The sequence below is a fragment of the Microcaecilia unicolor genome, chromosome 1 (genome assembly GCF_901765095.1).
Source record: "Microcaecilia unicolor chromosome 1, aMicUni1.1, whole genome shotgun sequence".
In the NCBI taxonomy this organism is placed as follows: domain Eukaryota; kingdom Metazoa; phylum Chordata; class Amphibia; order Gymnophiona; family Siphonopidae; genus Microcaecilia; species Microcaecilia unicolor.
Genome location: NC_044031.1, coordinates 194,322,335 through 194,343,956, shown reverse-complemented (window position 1 = coordinate 194,343,956; position 21,622 = coordinate 194,322,335). Strand labels below are relative to the sequence as shown.

The window sequence follows — 21,622 nt, the reverse complement described above, 5'->3', positions numbered from 1 at the left end:
CTGGAGCTCTGCCTGTCTCTTGGGCCCTGCATGTGAAACAGGGAGTACTTTGGAAAATGATACCCTAGGAAGTTCTGGATTTGAGCTTTCTACCTAAGTGCCTAAATTTGGCTTCAAGAACCTCCCTCCCACATTTTCCTATGTCACTAGAACCCACATGTATCAAGACAGCTGGCTCCTCCCCAGCACTCTCTAAAATCCTGACGCGCGAGGTCTGCCACCTTCGCACCAGGCAGGCAAGTGACCAGGCGATCCTCAAGTACACCTGCCACCCAGCTATCTGCATGCCTAATAATCAAATCACCAACTACTACAGCAGTCCTAACCCTTCCCTCCTGGCCAGAAACTCCTGAAGACAAATCTTTGATGCAAGAGGATATTGCATCCCTTGGTGGGCTAGTCCTAGCTACAGGATTACTCCCAGCTGCACCAGGGTGATACTGACCTTTTAGAAGATCTCCCTCCTCCAAGGCAGCACAGGGGCTGCCAGACTGGAGGTGGGGCTTCTCTACAACGTACCTGTAGGCCTCCTCTATGTACCTCTGTCTTCCTCAGCTCCACCAAGTCTGCTACTCTAGCCTGAAGAGAACGGACTCGTTCTCTGAGATCTAGGAGCTCTTTGCATCGAGCACAGACATATAAACCTTCTCACCAACTGTGAGATAATCCCTTCTTTGAAACAAAGTAAATGGAATAACTTCCCCTTCCCCAATTGCAACTAGGGACAGTCTTGACTCTGCCTAAATTAAGAAACTTTTGCAAGGTGGCTTGAACTGCTTGCTGGAGCTTGCATGGAGATTCCAAGAAAATATCTGCACTGGAATGACGGAAATACTAAAGAAGGGTTACAAACTGAAGTTCTAAGACACATTGGTCTGAGGTAATTCTGGTCCACTCCTCATAAAACCCGGATAGGAGTCCTGCTATTATGAAACCCAAGGAGTAAACCGAGACCCCATCATTGGGAGATGCCAAAGGCAATGGTAAACCTAGACTTTGAAACAGAGTTCTCGCTGTCAGCAAGAAAGCAGCTTGTCTTTGTTGAAGTGGGAACCCTGAAAGTTAGATTTGTCTGGCCTGTAGCACTTAACCTCACAAAGCCTAAGACAATGCTGAGAGGTTTTAAAAGAATCTTTAGACTTGGCCTCTGGCAATCTCTGAGACTTGGAGTTCCCTAGGTCTTTACTCAACTTCTCTAGATTTTCTCCAAACAGAGGTTTACCTCTAAAAGGTAGCTTGCTAAATATGACTTAGAAGCTACATCAACTGTCCAGTGCCTAAGCCAGAGCTATCTTCTTGCCAAGAGGGTCAAGAATTGGCTGGTGTGGCACTACAACTAGCTCGCAAAGCTGCACATTGGAGCTAACTAGTGTTGCAGAGAGCCATAGCTAGATGGTGTAGAAGAATATGGTTGTTTGTACCATTGTGTACTATTGATGGCAAGCTGCAGTGGAACTTGAACCAGGAACCTCTGTGCTCTCTCAGCTGGCTGCTTTAGCCATTAAGCTATTCCTCTACATTGAAGTAGCTCTGTAATATCACTAGCTGTCCAATACATTGAAAAGTTGCAAAACTGCAACAGAAGCATTTACAGATACTACAGCATACAGCTAGAGGTGCCGCTGATACAGTGGTGGCTGGAGCTGTTATGCAATAGTTTTGGCCAGTGTCAGTGTGCAATATCAGAGAGCAGAGTTGCTGTGGCAAACCAACACAGCTAACCTTTAGCACTGTAGTGTTAGCTGTCCCAGCCATGCAATGAACTGCTTGCCAAGGCAAGCAATATGGGAGAGTGAAGTAAAATATGCCCCAATTTAAATGGAGTTGAGCTCCACAGCTTCTAATATGATGTACAAACCAGCCTTGAACCTGTGACCTTCAGGTTGGAAGCCAGCCACCTTCCAGAATAAAACTATTTTGCTGTGAACACTACACCTGGAGAAAATACCACCATGGCAGCACCGAGGTTCCATGGTTAGCTTGGAGACCAGTGCACTAGCCTCAGAAAATAACTCAATACGTAACATTTCTCATAGAAACATGGAGCCTTTTGCGCTAAGCCTAACTGTAAACTAAATTCCTTTGTAAAGGTGCTGAAAAAAGGGATACCTGTACAGCCAATATAAAGTTCTGGTTAAAAAAAAAAAGTAAAACCGCAACTGACCCAAAGGTGAAAGAAAGACACATTCACCCTGGGAGAGCCAGCTGTTGGGAGTCCTGCCTGTTGAACTCAGTGCTGCTGGAAGCACACTCACATCCTCTCCATTACTAAGCCCTTTATACTGGCCCAAACCAGTATCTCTCCTGCAGCCAAGGCTGTGGGCTTTAAAGAATTATGCCCCAATTTTTTTTTCAGTGAGGAATGAGAATGGAAGAATGGCTGGAGAGAGGAGAAGAGTGGGGGAGGGATCTGGTATCACCAGGTGTACCTCCTAAAGCATGCACTGCTCAGCCGTGCACCCCAAAGCTCTACTGAAATGAGAGACCCAGAATAGGAGCCACCATCAGATGAGTCCAGGAGCTTATGAGAGACCATCCATCTGCCTGCTGGAGACAGAGAATACAACTGACCAAGGAGCATCCCATCCAGTAAGACCAGGGCCGGTCTTAAGGCGAGGCGACCGAGGCGGCCGCATAGGGCCCCGCGCTCAGTGGGGCCCTGCGCGCGCCTCAGGTCGCCCCGCCCGCCCGAGCTCCAGTCCGTCCTTCCGTCCTCCCTCCCAACGAATCCGATGCGCGGCGGCGTGGAGGGGGCGGTCTGGTCCGCCCCCCCCCCCCCCCAGATGTCAGCGGGTGGGGGGGTGCTCCAAGTCGCTGCTCTCCTGTCACTCCTGCCTTTAAAAAAACAATTTGGAAGCGCTGAAGACAGTGACAGGCAGCGCCTTGCATCTGCCCGCCCTGCTACTAAAATCTCTTCGACGTCATTGGGCCTTCCCACATTGAGCCCCGCCCTCCTCTGAGGTAACTTCCAATTACCGCGAGGGCGGGCGGGACTCAATGTGGGGAAGGCCCGAACGACGTCGAAGAGATTTTTAGTAGCAGGGCAGACGCGAGGCGTTGCCTGTCACTGTCTTCAGCGCTTCCAAATTGTTTTTTTAAAGGCAGTGAGGGTGGTGGGCGGCAGAATGGAGGGGGTTATTGGATGGTTGAAGGGGACTGGGGTTGGGGAGGGGGTCACAGATGGGAGAAGGGGATGGGTGGGGAGGGGACTGGGGTTCTTGAATGGGATAAGGGGACTGAGGTGGGAGGGGTATTCACGGATGGGAGAAGTGGGTGGGGAGGGGGTTATTGGATGGTTGAAGGGGACTGGGGTTCTTGAATGGGATAAGGGGACTGAGGTGGGAGGGGTATTCACGGATGGGAGAAGTGGGTGGGGAGGGGGTTATTGGATGGTTGAAGGAGACTGGGGTTGGGGAGGGGGGTCACAGATGGGAGAAGGGGATGGGTGGGGAGGGGACTGGGGTTCTTGAATGGGATAAGGGGACTGAGGTGGGAGGGGTATTCACGGATGGGAGAAGTGGGTGGGGAGGGGGTTATTGGATGGTTGAAGGGGACTGGGGTTGGGGAGGGGGTCACAGATGGGAGAAGGGGATGGGTGGGGAGGAGACTGGGGTTCTTGAATGGGATAAGGGGACTGAGGTGGGAGGGGTATTCACGGATGGGAGAAGGGTGGGGAGGGGGTTATTGGATGGTTGAAGGGGACTGGGGTTGGGGAGGGGGTCACAGATGGGAGAAGGGGATGGGTGGGGAGGGGACTGGGGTTCTTGGATGGGATAAGGGGACTGAGGTGGGAGGGGTATTCACAGATGGGAGAAGGGGGTGGGGAGGGGGTCCTTGGATGGTTGAAGGGGACGGGTGGGGAGGGGACTGGGGTTCTTGGATGGGAGAAGGGGGACTGTCACTGGGGTCTGAGAAGGGGCCATATGGGGCCTGGGGCTGGTGGGAAAATGGGGCATGTGTGGGTCAGGTGGGAGAATGGTTCTGAAAAGGGGGCCCTAATACAAGGCATGTGGATGAAGGAGGCTGGAACTGGGGGCTGAAAATGAGGGTAGGTGGGATAAGGGGGCTAGTACTGGGACTGGAGGCTGAAACTGGGGGCTGAAAAGGGGACAGGGAGAAGTGGCTGGGGGTATGAAGCTCAGGACTGGTGGGAGAAAAGGGCTGGGGCTGAAATGGGGGACTGGTGGGATAGTGGGGCTGGAACTGGGGGCTGAAAAAAGGGGTGGAGAGAGGGGCAGATCCTGGATGGGGGAGCGAGAGGGAGGGCAAACCCTGGATGGATGGCAGAGGGAGGGCAAATGGTGGATTGAAGGGGCAGAGAGAGAGAGGGCAGACAGTGGATGGAAGAGATAGAAAGGGCAGACAGTGAATGGAGGGGGGGGGAGAGAGAGGGCAGACAGGGGCAGATGGTGGATGGATCATGGAAGGAGCAGAGATAGAGGGCAGATGTGGATGGAAGAGGCAGGGAGAGAGGGCAGACATTGGATGGAGGGGACAGCAGAGAGGGCAGACACTGGATGGCAGAGAGAGACCGAAGACAGATGCTGGATGGAAGGAAGACAGTGAAAAGAAGATGAGGAAAGGAGAAACCTGAGACAACAAACTGTAAATAAAATATATATATATATTTTTTTTGCTTTAGGATAAAGTAGTATTGTAGATGTGATAATAAATGTTTATAATATAGAACATGTAAATAAGGTAATCTTTTGATTGGACTAATTTTAATACATTTTTAATACATTTTGTCTAACTTTCGGAGAACAAAACCCCCTTCCTCAGGTCAGGATAGGATACTATAACAGTACTATACTATATTGACCTGAGGAAGGATGTTTTGGCCTCTGAAAGCTAAATCTATTAGTCCAATAAAATGGTATTATTTTATTTTCTATATTTGTTTTATTTCTATTTGTTAATTTGTAAAGTGGTGATTGGTATTTGTTACGTTTTTTTTCAAATTTACATCTGCTGTCTTTATATTTTGCACAGTACTAGGGGACATTTTCTGTTTCTGTGGTGTTGCATTGTATGCAGAGTCTGGCATCTTGGGGGTTCAGTTTAATTTTTGTCTAAATAGAAAGTTTTAATATTACTACTGATTCTATAGTGGATTAGGGTGTATCTGTGTTTGTGAAAAAGACATGGCTTTCACTTGGCATTGACTGTGCAGGATCGATGACGATCTGTACTATTCTGTCTGGTTTCATTTTACAATAGGTGAATTGATGCTCTAGTGCTCACTGTAGTGTTTTAAGATGTTTTCCTTTTCTTTGTGTGATTAGTAGAAATGACTGCTTATGGTATGCTAGAATTGCTCTATAGGTCCTGAGTGTTTTGTATTCTCGGCAAACCTAGTACTGGATTTTGGAGGGGGATGTTAAAAAATGACTGGGAGGGAGGGAGGGGGGCCTTGGAGCTGGGAGGGAGGGAGGCCCTGGAGCTGGGGGCCTTGGAGCTCGGAGGGAGTGGTCTGGGAGCTTGGAGGGAGGGTTGGCCGGCCCTGGAGCTAGGGAGGGGGCGGAGCTAGGGGGCGGAGCTAGGGTGGGGCCCCATCAAATTGGTCTGCATAGGGCCCCGCACTTGCTAAGACCGGCCCTGAGTAAGACAGTGCAGTTCAGTGCTCCCACCTGCTGGCAGATGGTCATAACCAACAAGTCTCCTGATTCATCTGCTGCTGACACTAAGGAATTCCAGGATAAAGGAGGGAACCGTCTTAATGAAAACCCCAGTGTCAGTAAAACACAAAAAAGTATCTTAGCAAGAAGATGTATTTAACTCGGAAATCCTTCTGGCAGTAGAAACTGCAACAATAAAAAAACATTTCTGAAAATACATCCTTTAAGGTAGCTTTTGTTGAAGGCTTAAAAAGCAGAGATGTCAAACCTCACAAGAACAAATTTAGATTCCATGGTGAAACTGTGCAACATGGTGGAGGTCATAAGTGAGCTGCCCCCTTAAAAAAGCAGATAATATCCACAAGCAGGCCAAATGAAATCCCTTCCAAATGAGAATAGAAACATGCTAGAGCCGCTACCTTAATGAAGGATGCCAACAGCCAATCCTTTCTGGAGTCCATACTGCAAAGAGGATAGAATCTGAGGAACTGATAAATGGTCCAACACCCTTTCAGCACATCATGCTTCCAAAACTCTCCAGACTCTACCATAAGCTAACAAGGTCAAACACTTTCTAGCCTTAAGAGGGTAAAAAAAAAAAAAAAAATCAGTAAATCTGCACAGCCTCTGTGCTTCAAACAAACTCTTTCAAGGACCAAGCCACAAGATAAAAACATGACAAGGTGTCCACAAGTATCAGCCCTTGACACAGAAGACCTTTTCACATGGAAGCCTCAGACTATCTCCTACTTGCAAACAAATCAAGTCCACATACCAGGGGTCTCAGGGCCAATCCACCAAAGTTACCAGCTTTTTTTTCCAAAAGACCTCAACTTCAGAGGCCTGTTTAAGCAGTGACTGCAACTTACGATCCTGTAAGTCCTTTAACATTGTACAATCTTCAACTGAAAATGCCTTTTTATAGTCACTGCCACCACTAAAGGAAAAATTGAAGTTTTTTCTCTTCAGGCAGTAATGGAGAAAGCTTGCACATGGCCATTCCTACTCTGAGACTAGCAGAATCCGATTTAATTGTCCCCTCCCTTTTTTTTTTTTTTTTTTAATTCCCATAGAACATAAACAGGAAGGTTCTGGCAGGTTCCCACAACGAAGCTTCAAATGATAGCTCTACTGGAATCCAACTTTAATGGTGTCACAAAAAAAAGCACAGAAGCAGCCTGTTGTAATTTTTGGAGCAGTACGACACTGCAAGTGCCTTTGAAAGTGGGACTGGTACTCTGCCCCAGACCACAGACTAAATGGGAACATGTGGCACTCCCACTACTGTATGCCCCTCCCTCTGGACCAAATAAAACATGACTTGGCTCCCCTGAGACCAACACTGCTGAGCCTGCACTTACCCCCTGAACAGGTAGAGAAAAAGCATTGCTCCTGACACCAAATGCAGTGAGGAACTAGAGATGGTCCAGCTAGAACAGAACTCCCTCTCAGTACTGCTACACTTGCAAAACTGAGGCCTTTATTCTTCAAAACGAGAGGGGAAGAGGCAAGGCAAAAACTGGAGCACCCTCTTGATTCCACTGCCCTTGTAGCTTCAATCTCCTCTTCCTTTCATTCAAAAAAATATAGTTATAGAAATGGTACTTATCTCACTACTCCACAAAAAAGGGGGCTGGAAAGTAGTAAGGAAAGTAGAAGGCGGGGGAGGAGGGTGTTTAATCCTAAACCTACTTCCCTGATCTTTAGACTGATTAGCTCAACTGGGTAACCAGTTCTCCAAGTGGGCCCAGGGTCAGCTTCACCAGCCCAGACTGCAAAGGACATCCAACACCATCTGCTGGAGACAGAGAACATTGACTAGCTATGGCTGTATGGAACCTCTTTATACAGGAGAAATCAAAGTTGTTTTATCTCCACCTGTGGACAAACAACCCACACTTTTTGGGCTGATCTGATTAGGAGAAAAAGAAAACTGTCTTTATCTACCATTATTTTCTATGCGAGTTTATTTGACACTAAAGAAACCATACAATTTTTCAACCAACTCAAAGAGTACCAACAATGAACATAAGCTGGCCTCATGCTAGACTAAGAATAAGTTCTCCTACTGTACTGATGCAAATCATTGTGAGGCTGACACTACACCAACCTATAAATATGAATATAAATTTGTGTGACATTTAAACATATTTTGGGCTCAAGCACTTCATTAAGTAATATGCTCCGAGATGAGGAAAAAAGACAAGTGAATTATATAGCATGGTCAACACTAAGAAGGTACTGACTGTTACGTCTAGCTGAAATTTATCTAAATCAAAGGTATTTCATTAGAGATTAATTAATGGCCAAAAGGTACGTAAGGCAAAACAGACACTTCCACAAGTGAAGTTTTCATGGATTTCTAAATGATCATTATGCAGTTAACTTACTTGTAGTCTCCCAATCTCTTCACCAAATTTCTTCTGCTGTTTCGCCAGGACTGACTGGTGATACTCCGCATGGGCTTGCATTATACAGTGCTTCGCAGCCAGCACAGGAAACACCTCCTGGAAATAGAAATACTAACCAGGGAAGAGTCCAACCAGAAACAACCAGACACACAACATGGGATGCAGGAAGAAAAAGGAAGAAGATAGGAAATTAGAATTGTCCATTTATGATGAAGATGGTTAAATCAAGTGAAGTTCTAATGATTTTATACAGCTTGATTCGGTAGATGTTCATTTTTCAAACTGGCCAGTCCAAAATCCACTTTTATCACTTGCTACATCACCAAAGACTAACATCCACTTGAATCAAGCTATAAAAAGTCACAGTATATTAAAAAAAAAAAAAAACTATAAACCGTATTCTCTCTAATAATTGCCCATATCCAGCCATAACTTTGAGAAGAGGTAAGAAATGTCCAGTCATCGTGGGCGGGTGGAGGGTAAAGGAGAGAAATGCCTCAGTGCCCCTTCAGACCTTTCTGTCCTCATCCGTGTCAAGTAGCTCTCTTCACAGCACCTGAAGTTTATTTTTATCCTCTGCTGACTGCTTCCTCTTCGGTCCCTCACTCCTCCCCTCAACCCCAAGCACAGGAGACTGCAGGAAAGTTTAAAACAAATATTACTGCCACTTAACAAGCCACAATATTTCCCTTAGCAGGTGGGTGCTCTGGAACACAAGGCCCACAGAATCGAGACCATCGGTCCACCCCCTCTGATCCTGCTCGACTTCTGCTCAACACAACCATGGAGTACTAGTGATTCAGTGAGCAAACGCAGTGCAGGTAAACAGAAAGGAAAGAAGCAGCATTATTCTTCAAAGCCTGCTCAGCCAGCTGTAACTCAGCAAACCCACAAAGATCCCATCAGTAATGCTACTGTGAAGTTCAGCCTATAAAGCTTCCCTGAAACACAAACCTCCCCCCTCCCTCTTCTTTCAGGAGGGAATCCCCCTCCCACATGGCAGAAATCCAGTCAGGATAACAATACAAACATGCCATGCCTTAGCCCAGCAGGGCAATTCACCTCTGTTGTCCCAGCTCAAGGTGATACAAATTTAACATTAATACAACTCCTCAAGTGCTTTGTCCAAGACAGCCCAGCAATTTTACAAGATTCAGAGACTGCTCCATCTCCACAGTAAGTCTGTTCTCACACAGCAAACCCAAATACAAATGAATCTATCTGGTCTCAGCCTCAATCCCCTCTTTCTCCAGTTATTTAGCTTAAATAATTAAAAAGTATGACTAGAATATAATAAGGTATTGTTTCACTCATTTAATTCAATAATTAAGAACGTATGAACATTTCAGCAGTCTGAGGACTGACTTGTCCTGTGTCGCCAATCTCAGGCTTCCTAAAAAATTGAAGTGCCTCCAATAGTAGCACAACCTAGACTTTCCTAGATTAAAAAAAACCCAAAAAACAGTGTTTCTAATAATAGCCTGGGAGATTATTTGTGAGAATACGGTATATAAAGAAGTTTAGGCATGCATATCCAAAGGGGAGTAAAGAGAGGCATTCATGAAGATGCACAAGGTACTATGACTTAAAAAATTCAATTCTTCCTATCATACCTATTTTACTTAACAACTCACCTCATTGGGAAGAAAAGGGACCTAACAGGAAGGCTTGAGAGGCCTGATTATACAAACTAATTATTTTAACTTTGACAAAATGCATGACTTATTAAAGTTTGTCCCATGTGGGGAAAAATAACTTAATAAATTGGGTATTTAAGATTTAATCAAAATTTTCAACTCCCTTACCAAATGCAAACTAAATGGGTGGATTTGTGAAATCTGCTTTCATTTTAAGCCCCCTTTCAAATATCTACTAGAAATAAAAATGTTTGTACTTCAAGTGTCTCCATATCCAAAAATGCATATGCCAAACTACTACTGGCACCAAAACTAGCTTGTTAATTGCTAAAAAGACTGCCCCATCTAATAAATTAATCATAAATAAAAACAAACAGCCCTTGAATCAGAAACTACCTACTAAGACTATGATTTTCTAAAGAATACCTTCTTACCTTTAAAAACTGATTTACCCACCTTGAAACCACCCCTTACTACAACTCCTTGGGCAACAACATGAATGTAAAACCAATTTTTTTTTCAGATTAATTTATGAAAATATCCAATGCCATTTTGTTAGTAGAAAGACAAAAATATAATCAGTAATACCACCAAAGATCCCTGGTCCATCAAAATTGAGCTATAAGTCAGAAATATTAGTGGAAGAATTTCAAAAGAATACACAGCCTTGTTATATCACAATCCTTTATACTTTGGACACAAGATTCCAAAATCATAATGTTCCAAGGTTGCTATAGTACAGAAACAATATAGGGCCCCTTATCTGTACCTGGAGCACCACAGAAGAATATAGTAGTTATTAGGTAGCAATGTATGTGTTGTTGATGCGGACTACCACAATTACAAAAATGTTTGACTTGACGGTGGTCCCAGTGAACAGATTTAACAAGTCCAGGATCTGGCACCATTCTTTCCAAATAGATATGCCCAGAAAATTTTCTCATCTAAGATTAGCCTCAAAATAAACAATGCCCACAGAAACAGAATGGGAGGAACACCTTAGTAATGTAGGCCTTCATTAGAGGGTGTGAAGATGGCAATGGCAGTCCGGCAAAGAATAAAAGGGGTACAAATCAAAAATGTATCTCAAAAATCCTGGCACTTCAGATAAATATCAATTTTGGACTGAAAAACAGACTTGAAAGGTAAATGACTACACTGCTATATGTACTACTTTATGGCTAAGGAATTTTGGTTACAATCTCAGTAAAAAAAAATACCCTACTTTTTGGGTTTAATTCCTGAGCCTAGCTCATGAGCCAATTCAAATCTTCTTGAGGGACGGAATTCCCAACACTGCACAATGGTATTATCTAGAGGACACAAACTTGGGGTTCATACATACCAACTTTAGAAGGCCACTATGCTCTAAACTCCATGGGCAAAGGACTGCTGCTATGATTGTTAAATTAGATGGGAGGGACAAGGGTTAAAAAAAACCTGATAAATACCTGGGTAAGATGTGAAGGGAGACTAATGGTGCTGTAAAAGCTAGATCTATTGAGCTAAAAACCTAAAGCAGCAGCAGGAAAATTGCCTGGCCAGAATAAAAATGTTCACTTTATGCATTGGAACTTAGCACTTCAGTGCTAGGAGAATGAGGCTACCTACAGGTTAGGCATTCCGGTTAACTGTAATATTTAATCAATCTCACAAGGCTGTGTACTGTTTATTCAATCAATCCAAACAGAAGATGTAATATGGATTCATCAGGAAGAGCAGATGATGAAATAAGAAATGGAAAGAAAAAGAAAACATCCTTGGATGTGCTGACACATCTTCATTGTTCATGCTACAATTCCTGTGCAACAGTCAGCTGTACTTACTGTAGTTTCACTGAAGTATGAAATCTGCAAAATATCAGCAGCTTCTTCTGCACTATTGCTGCAACTGACTGTGTTAGTGCAACGGTCTTATTTCCTCAGAGCAGAGATACTCAGTATTTACCACAGCAGAAGCCACACCACAATGCAGTGGTCAAGACCACATTGGTATAAGAGGAATCCCCACTGAAGGCTGTCACTTCTGAGCTACAGGCTGGGTATGCACATTCCAGAGATAGAAAAATAGCAATCTTTTTGGTGGGGGAGGGGAAACAGACCTACACATGAAAACTCATACTCCAAATAATACACTACTCACAGTCACACAATATTTAACTAACCTTGGGCAGGGTATCCTTGTACTGACACTGTTTGAATGCATCACCATAATAATCTGCTGCTTGATTAGCCAATTTTGCTATAATCCCATCTTTCATTTTATCTGAAATAAAACACAAGCATAAACAAGAGTTATACAATTATGTCTGCTACATCAAATTATTCAAGCAGATCAGCTTCTTACTAATTTGCCAAAACATAAGCAGTGGCTAACACAGGGGCTGATGCACAAAGCTTACTGTGAACATCCGATTCTGATTGGTTCTAGCCAGTTTAGCGTGCATGTTATTTAGCGAGTAATGTAAAGGGGTTCTGCGTCCATCTTACCAATCGCAGTAGCAGACAAAGATAATCCTATGCATTTATAATCAGTGTTTTAATTAAGGTAACAAGCAAAGGTTGCTCCCACTAAGTCACAATACATTTCATTACATCGAACAGTAATCACAAAACAACAAAATACATCATAATAAAATCCTAAAGACACTTTGTCTATCCTTAATTTTGTAGCTTGTTTTAATATATTGAAATACTCATATATTAATGAGATGGAGTCAGAAGTCCAGCAGCGAGAAGGGTGCTACCCACCCAGTCTTTTGCACTGAGTGTCACATGCATGATTATCTCCCAGTTGGTCTGAAGTCATATGTGTGTGCCCGGTGCAAAGAACTCCTAGCTCTCAGAGAACAGATCCGCTCTCTCGAGGCTAAAATACAAGACTTGGTAGAGATGAGGGAGATAGAACAGTACATAGATGAGACCTACAAGGATGTTGTAGAGAGGTCCCACCTCCAGCCAGGTAGCCCCTGTGCCACTTCAGAGGAGAGAGGTCTCCTAGAAGGACAGCATTGCCCTGGTGAAATAGGAAGTACTCCTGTAGCCAGGACCTGCCCAAGAGAGGATGTATTATCCTTTCGCACCGAGGATATGTCTCCGATTACAGCCCACAGGGGAAAAAGATAGAACCGCTGTTATAGTTGGAGACTCAATCATTAGGAATGTAGATAGCTGGGAGGCTGGTGGACACGAGGATCGCCTGGTGACTTGCCTGCCTGGTGCGAAGGTGGCGGACCTGACGCGGCACCTAGACAAGATTTTAGATAGTGCTGGAGAGAAGCCAGCCGTCTTGGTAAACATTGGTACCAATGACGTAGGAAAATGTGGGAGAGAGGTTCTGGAAGCCAAATTTAGGCTTTTAGGAAGGAAGCTCAAATCCAGATCCTCTAGGGTAGCATTTTCTGAAACATTACCCGTTCCACGCGTAGGGCCCAAGCGACAGGCAGAGATCCAGAGTCTCAATGTGTGGATGAGACGATGGTGCAGGGATGAGGGTTTTGGATTTGTCAGGAACTGGGCAGCATTCTGGGGAAGGGGGAGCCTATTCCGATCTGTTGGGCTTCACCTTAACAAGGGTGGGACCAGGCTGCTGGCGTCAACATTTAAAAAGGAACTAGAACAACTTTTATACTAGAAGCAGGGGGAAGGCCGACAGTCGCTCAAAAGCGCATGGTTCAGGATGAGGTATCTTTTGAGGATATCATCCAAACAGGGAAGAATAGCTTCCCTGTAAGTAAGGATGCCCAAGAAACCGTAGTGGATCAGATGGCCTTCAGTAAAATAAATAATAACCAGACAGAAGATAACATATTAACAATGCCATGTATTAAACATGATATAAAACTGAGTGACAAGCATGCATTGAAATGTCTATACGCAAATGCAAGGAGTCTGAGACATAAGATGGGAGAGCTAGAATACATTGCACACAATGAAAAATTGGATATTATAGGCATCTCTGAGACCTGGTGGAAGGAAGATAACCAGTGGGACACAGTCATACCGATCTACAAATTATATCGTACTGATAGGGTAGATAGGATTGGAGGAGGGGTAGCACTATATATTAAAGAGAACCTTGACTCAGATAGGCTGCAAATATTGCAGGATACAAAACCCCTATTGGAATCTTTGTGGATTGAAATTCCACGTGAAAAGGGAAAAAAATGGTGATAGGACTGTACTACCGTCCGTCTGGCCAGGATGAGCAGACGGGTGCAGCAATGCCAAAGGAAATTAGGGAAGCGAATAAAATGGGCAATGTAATAATAATGGGTGATTTCAATTATCTGGATATAGACTGGGTTAATGTAACATCGGTACACGCTAGGGAGATAAAATTTCTTGATGAAATCAGGCAACCAAACAAAGCAACCACTGGGCCTTCAGGATTGAGAAAAATGTAGTTCTTTATTTATAATGGAGACCCGACACGGTCCGTGTTTCGGCGTACAAACGCCTGCATCAGGGGTCTAACATAAAAATACATAAAAATATATCAATAAAAAATATACATATATGTGATGTATACAGAACACAATAGTACAGAACCAACATCAAAGTAATATCTAAAAGTTAAAATACATGTGCAATCCTACATGAACATACATTCACATGTACACTTAAAAATAAAATAAAACTTAATGGTCATAATTTAAAAAGATATAAATCGATTATCATATATACAATCCTACATGAACATACATACACATATACATATAAAAAGGTAATAAAATATAAAAATATAAAAAACATCATTATCATGGCCTGAGGAATATATTAAAAAAAAAAAAAAAAAAAAAGAGAATTTCTTTGCCCTTTACATCCAGTTATTCCCATCTTTTACACGGTCCCTAAAATCCATAAACGTGTACCCTCTCCCCCGGGGAGACCCATTGTTTCCTCTAGAAACTCTCTATTGGAAAGATCGTGCAAATACACAGATTTTTTTCTACGACCTCTGGTCCAAAGTATACCAGCATACATTAAAGACACCTCGCATTTTCTGCAGATATTATCAGGATTAAACATCAATGAAGAGACATTGTTGGTTACTTTGGATGTCCATTCATTATATACTTCGATTCCCCAGAGAGAAGCCATGGAGGCTGTGGCAATAGCACTAGAGGATCGCCCCCGCCCCCACACAGTACCCACAGAATTTATATTACAGCTAGTGGAGATTGCGTTGTATAATAATCATTTCATTTTTAACAACGATTTTTATCTTCAAATCTCGGGCATTGCCATGGGAGCTTCGTTTGCCCCCTCAATAGCGAATATCTTTATGGGTCAATATGAGAAAAAATTTGTGTATACGGCGGAGGGGTTTTCTAAAGTTAGACACTGGGGTCGTTATATTGACGATGTTTTTGTGCTTTGGCAAGGCACACAGGGGGACCTGGAAGATTTTGTGTTTTGTTTGAATGGATGTCATGCATCGATCAAATTCGAGAGTAACTGTCAGTTTGAGTTCATCAATTTTTTGGATGTATTAATTAAAAAAGAACATGGGACCTTAAGAACGGATGTATTTGTCAAAAACACTGATAGGAATTCATTGTTGAGGTTTGACAGTATGCATCCATACCATCTAAAACGAAGTTTACCGTTTTCCCAGTTCCTCCGATATCGTAGGATCTGTGATACCACGGAACAATATCAAGAATCCTCAAGTAAGTTAAAAACAAAGTTTAAAGAAAGGGGATATCCTGATAAATTAATTAAATATTCATATAAACGAGCTCTACATAATCATAGAGACTTTCTATTACATCCGATTGAGCATGAACATACAAATCAACAGCAAAAGGGAGATTTAAAAGTTACTGCTTGTATATTAAAATACACAAGTCGGTCTCCACAAATTGCTACAATCATGAGGAAACATTGGAATATTATGTCAACACAGCCAGCGTTTTGAGATCATCATTTAATGATGTCTTTTTCTCGTAATCGGAACTTACAAGATCACTTCAGTTACGCGGATGTATGGACTCAAAAGCAGAATATTGTAGGACGACATCAGAGATGTGGTCATTGTTCTATTTGTTCAATAACGAAAGAAGGATCCTCATTTAGTTCCACAACAGGCAAGAATTTTGAGATAAGATGTAATACTTCCTGTGATTCTGTTAATGTGATATATGTTTTCTGGTGTCCTTGTGGTTTGATGTATGTGAGTCATACCACACGACAATTCAAAACCAGAGTCATAGCACATCGCCATTGTGTGACTAAGTCGAAGTTAGAAGCACCGATGACACGCCATTGTGTTCATTTTCAACATCAATTTGACCAACTTACCTGTATGGTTATTGACCAAGTGATATTGGGAAAGAGAGGGGGGGATATTAAAAACATTTTATGGAGAAAAGAACAATACTGGATCCATTTATTACAGACAGTGGAACCAAAGGGTTTAAATCGCAATACTGAATGGAATGCTTATTACTAACTCACAAGTAGCCACTCCCAGAGGCCGAGCTGGGGTGAACGGATTGGAGCAGTCTGTTCCTGGGGCGGGGCGTCCTTTTGCAGGAGGTGTGACGCGGTTAGGTTTAAATTTCCTGCTCATCGTTTCCACCTAACAAACTCATCACTGACGTCAAGGTATTCCTCCAAATTTCATAGTATGATGACAATGTGTCTCCATGCATCCACATGCAATAAATAGACAGTGCCAGCACCCTTATTGTGTATTAGATGAAATAAACGTCTGCTTTGAAATGCTTTAGCAGACGGAGAGACCAACAATTATTCAACACCGCATAAAAGCACATTGAAGCAGATCCCGTTGTCTAAGAGTTTGTTCTTAAAATGGAGAACTTAAGATCTTACCCGCTATATCGACAGCTCGTTTGTAGGACGCCTTCAATCGCATAAACCGCCACAAGTGAGCACATGTGCAAAACAGTACTTAAAAGCTGTCGATATAGCAGACGTTTATTTCATCTAATACACAATAAGGGTGCTGGCACTGTCTATTTATTGCATGTGGATGCATGGAGACACATTGTCATCATACTATGAAATTTGGAGGAATACCTTGACGTCAGTGATGAGTTTGTTAGGTGGAAACGATGAGCATGACTGCTTTGGGATATGAGGGGATAGTATTTTGGCTTATTATACATACAGGTGTGTAATTATCAGTATAAACATCGGTTAAGAAAGGTTGGGTTTTGTTTATTAGCTGTTGAGTCTGAATATTCTATTCTTTTTTACATTAGGTAACATAACCTGATTGTTCATTCCACATCTTTGTCAACTTATTATCTTGCTGACCTATAGGAGTCCCTTGGTAAGGCTTGATTTCTTTATATCTATTTTTAAGTTGGTGATGCTGTAATAAGGTTGTGTATATGATATGAGCATCTGTGGGTGTGCACCATAAGTCCATAAGCTCACTTTATATGTCGAGCTTTTCACACACCTGTACACATGAATATGAAATATGACATTATTGTGTGCATATGTGTATGTACGTGGATATGCTCTGATGTTTATGAACAGGCATGTGTAAATGTGGATATATATATATATATATGTAGACATATGTATGAATGTATATTCCTCAGGCCTTGATAATGATGTTTTTTATATTTTTATATTTTATTACCTTTTTATATGTATATGTGTATGTATGTTCATGTAGGATTGTATATATGATAATCGATTTATATCTTTTTAAATTATGACCATTAAGTTTTATTTTATTTTTATTTTTAAGTGTACATGTGAATGTATGTTCATGTAGGATTGCACATGTATTTTAACTTTTAGATATTACTTTGATGTTGGTTCTGTACTATTGTGTTCTATATACATCACATATATGTATATTTTTTATTGATATATTTTTATGTATTTTTATATTAGACCCCTGATGCAGGCGTTTGTACGCCGAAACACGGACCGTGTCGGGTCTCCATTATAAATAAAGAACTACATTTTTCTCAATCCTGAAGGCCCAGTGTTTGCTTTGTTTGGTTGTTCTTGTATACTGTATTCCCTCTCTTTTGTGCCTTGATGAAATCAGGGACAGTTTCATGGAACAGCTGTTTCAGGAGCCGATGAGAGAAGGAAAAATACTAGACTTAGTCATTAGTGGAGCCCATGATCTGGTGCGGGGGGGTAACGGTGTGAGAGCCACTTGATAACAGTGATCATAATATGATCAGTTTTGATATTGGCTTTGAAGTAAGTGATCTTAGAAAATCAAATACACTAGCGTTTAATTTTACAAAAAGGAGATTACGATAAAATGAGAAAAACGGTGAAAAAAAAAAGACTAAAAGGAGCAGCTCACAGGGTAAAAAACTTGCAACAGGCGTGGAAGCTGTTCAAAAACACCATCCTAGAGGTACAGGACAAATATATTCCGCGCATTAGAAAAAAAGGAAAAAAAAAAGACCAATCATCAGCCGGCGTGGCTAAACAGTAAGGTAAAGGAAGCCATTAGAGCCAAAAAACAATCCTTCAGAAAATGGAGAAGAGAACCGACTGAAAATAATAAGATAAAACATAAGGAATGCCGAGCCAAATGGAAAGCGGAGATAAGGAGGGCGAAAAAGGACTTAGAAAAAAAGTTAGCGTTAGAAGCGAAAACACATAGTAAAACATTTTTTACATACATCAAAAGCAGGAAGTCAGTCAAAGAATCGGTTGGGCCACTGGACGACGGTGGTGTTAAAGGGGCGATCAGAGAAGACAAAGCCGTAGTGGAGAAGTTAAATGAATTCTTTGCTTCTGTCTTCACCGAGGAGGATTTGGGAGGGACGCCGGTACCGGAAAGGCTACTCGAAGCGGGCGAGTCATGGAAACTAAACGAATTCTCTGTAAACTTGGAGGATGTAATGGGTCAATTCTGCAAATGGAAGAGTAGTAAATCACCAGGACCGGATGGTATTCATCCAAGAGTATTAATAGAACAGAAAAATGAACTTGTAGAGCTACTGTTAGTAATATGCAATCTATCGCTAAAATCAGGTGAGGTACCGAAAGACTGGAGGGTGGCCAATGTAACACCGATTTTTAAAAAAGGTTCCAGAGGAGATCCGGGAAATTATAGACCGGTGAGTCGGACGTCGGTGCCGGGCAAAATGGTAGAGGCTATTAAGAATAAAATAACAGAGCACATACAAAAACATGGGCTCATGAGACAAAGTCAGCACGGATTTAGTGAAGGGAGGTCTTGCCTCACCAATCTACTGCATTTTTTTGAGGGGGTGAACAAACGTGGACAATGGGGAGCCGGTGGATATTGTGTATCTGGATTTTCAGAAGGCGTTCGACAAAGTGCCTCATGAAAGACTCCAGAGGAAACTGGAGAGTCATGGGATTGGAGGTAGGGTATTATTGTGGATTAAGAGCTGATTGAAAGATAGGAAGCAGAGAGTGGGGTTGAATGGTCAGTATTCTCAATGGAGAAGGATAGTTTGTGGGGTTCCTCAGGGGTCTGTGCTGCTGGGACCGCTGCTTTTTAATATATCTATAAATGACCTAGAGATGGGAGTAACTAGTGAGGTAATTAAATTCGCAGATGACACAAAGTTATTCAGGGCCATCAAGTCGCATGAGGAGTGTGAAAGATTACAGGAGGACCTCGCGAGGCTAGGAGATTGGGCGTCCAAGTGGCAGATGAAGTTCAATGTTGACAAGTGCAAAGTGATGCATGTGGGAAGAGGAACCCGAATTACAGCTATGTCACGCAAGGTTCCTCGTTAGGAGTTACAGACCTAGAAAGGGATCTGGGAGTCATGTGGATAAGACGTTGAAATCTTCTGCTCAGTGTGCTGCAGCAGCTAAGAAAGCCCACAGAATGTTGAGTATTATTAGGAAAGGGATGGAAAACAAACATGAGGATGTTATAATGCCGTTGTATCGCTCCATGGTGAGACCACACCTTGAGTATTGTGTTCAGTTCTGGTCGCCGCACCTCAAAAAAGATAAAAAGGAATTGGAGAAGGTGCAGAGAAGGGCGACGAAAATGGTAAAAGGGATGGGAGGACTTCCCTATGAGGAAAGGCTAAGACGATTAGGGCTCTTCAGCTTGGAGAAGAGGCGGCTGAAGGGTGATATGATAGAAGTCTACAAGATAATGAGTGGAATGGAGCAGACAGACGCGAAGTATTTGTTTACACTTTCTAACAATAATAGAACCAGGGGACATAAGATGAAGCTAGAATGTGGTAGATTTAAAACAAATAGGAGAAAGTTTTTCTTTACTCAGCGTGTAGTTAGACTCTGGAACTCGTTGCCGGAGAATGTAGCGACAGCAGTTGGCCTTGCTGAGTTTAAAGGGGGTTCAGACAGATTCCTGAAGGAAAAGTCCATTGAACATTATTAATTTAAATTTTTGTTTTGTTTGGGGGTTTTTGCTGGGTTCTTGAGGCCTGGATTGGCCACTGTTGGAGACAGGATGCTGGGCTTGATGGACCCTTGGTCTTTTCCCAGTATGGCGGTGCTTATGGTTCTTACGTTCTTATTAAAATAAGCATTCCAAGCGATGTACAAAAAGGAGTGCCTACCTTTAATGTGCAAAATATTCTGGAAGGTCTGGAGCTGTCATTGTGTGTGGTCAACTTCTGGGAGAAGCACTTTGCTTGCATTTTTCAATAGCAAAACTTGTCAGAGGGCAGAAAACAGCTTAGTGGAACGGAGAGAGAAGTGGGGGAGGAGTTTTCAGCAAGGAGATTTCTTTTCACTAGAAAGTTGCTCTGATGTTGGCTCCATCTTCCTCCTGTAGTTTACTTGTCTTCCCCTCAGGCTGCCCCTTATAATTTTGCTTGGGAATCGCCTCCTTGCTGAAAGCACCCCCCTTGATGACATCTACCGATTGGCTGTCTGCTTGTTTCTCCATCCCCTCCCAGCTGACATCATAAGGGCAGACAGCCAATCAGCTGGAGGAAAGCCCCTATGACATCAGCTGGGGGACTTCTAGCAAGGAAGAGATTCACAAGCAAAAATCGTGGGCAGCCCCAAGGGAAGGCAATTAAACTGCAGGGGGAAAACGACGCCAAAATCAGAGTTGCAGAAGAAAGGAGACAGGGGGGACAGTGAAGCCAGCAAGTACTACAGAAGAAAGGAGAGAGTACAGCAGCGGGATTCCTGGGCATGTGCAGAATATGGACACTTACCAAGAAACTGTTCTGCATAAGTGCTAGGTGCTTTCCCTACCAAGCTGCTTACTACATTTACGTGAATCTCATTTGCATGTGATTTCCTTTAGCATCGCTCACTACTTCAAAATCAGTAACTTCTACCATGGATCTAAACGGACACAGTTTTTAATGGGGACTTTTGAACATCGGCCACACAGTGTCCAAGATATTCTGAATGAGAAATGCATCATCTTAGTAAGCAAGGCAGCCGCATAAAATTTATGAGGAAAATGAAGTGACAAACCCTGCAGTTCTGGAATTTAAAAGGTAATATAGTCGTGTCCACATTGTAACTATCAATTATCCCCCCAAAAATCATACAAGATACAGAACCCCTTTTTTTAAATTAAATGCATGATTTGGAAATTCTTTAAATAGAAAATTTTAAATGGATTAAGACAAAGAACAATTTTAAAAAAATAAGAGAAAACCCATGAACAGCAACAAAACTCAATAGAGCCAATATTCAGCTGAATGACAGTCAGTTAAAGGTATCCAGATAACTTATGTCAGAAATGCTAACAGTGGAAAAAAGAAGGAGATCCAGGTATCTGGATATAGAAGGCCTGCAATATCTGTGACCAATTTACCTGAATATTGCCTCTATTCTACTCAAGTTTAACTCTGCCTCTACTATGCCTCCAACGCCTCCTAATTTTAAATGGGACATATAATAACTGGGAAAAATGGCCCTGTTAATTCCAAAAGTTAACTGGATAAATGCTTTTCAACATTATTGTTCTTAAGGAACTCAACTGGTATCAAATCTCACAAAATCCAAAACTAAATAAG

At 42.6% G+C, this 21,622-nt stretch overlaps 1 protein-coding gene across 1 annotated transcript in view; it reads right to left on the bottom strand.

The window, feature by feature from the left end:
* The window catches only part of PDCD6IP (programmed cell death 6 interacting protein), a 203,604-nt gene that overhangs the window by 140,882 nt on the left and 41,100 nt on the right, over positions 1 to 21,622 (bottom strand). The window contains 2 exon segments of the mRNA XM_030203495.1: positions 8,009 to 8,125; positions 11,831 to 11,931. Coding sequence (XP_030059355.1) covers positions 8,009 to 8,125; positions 11,831 to 11,931 — 218 coding nt within the window.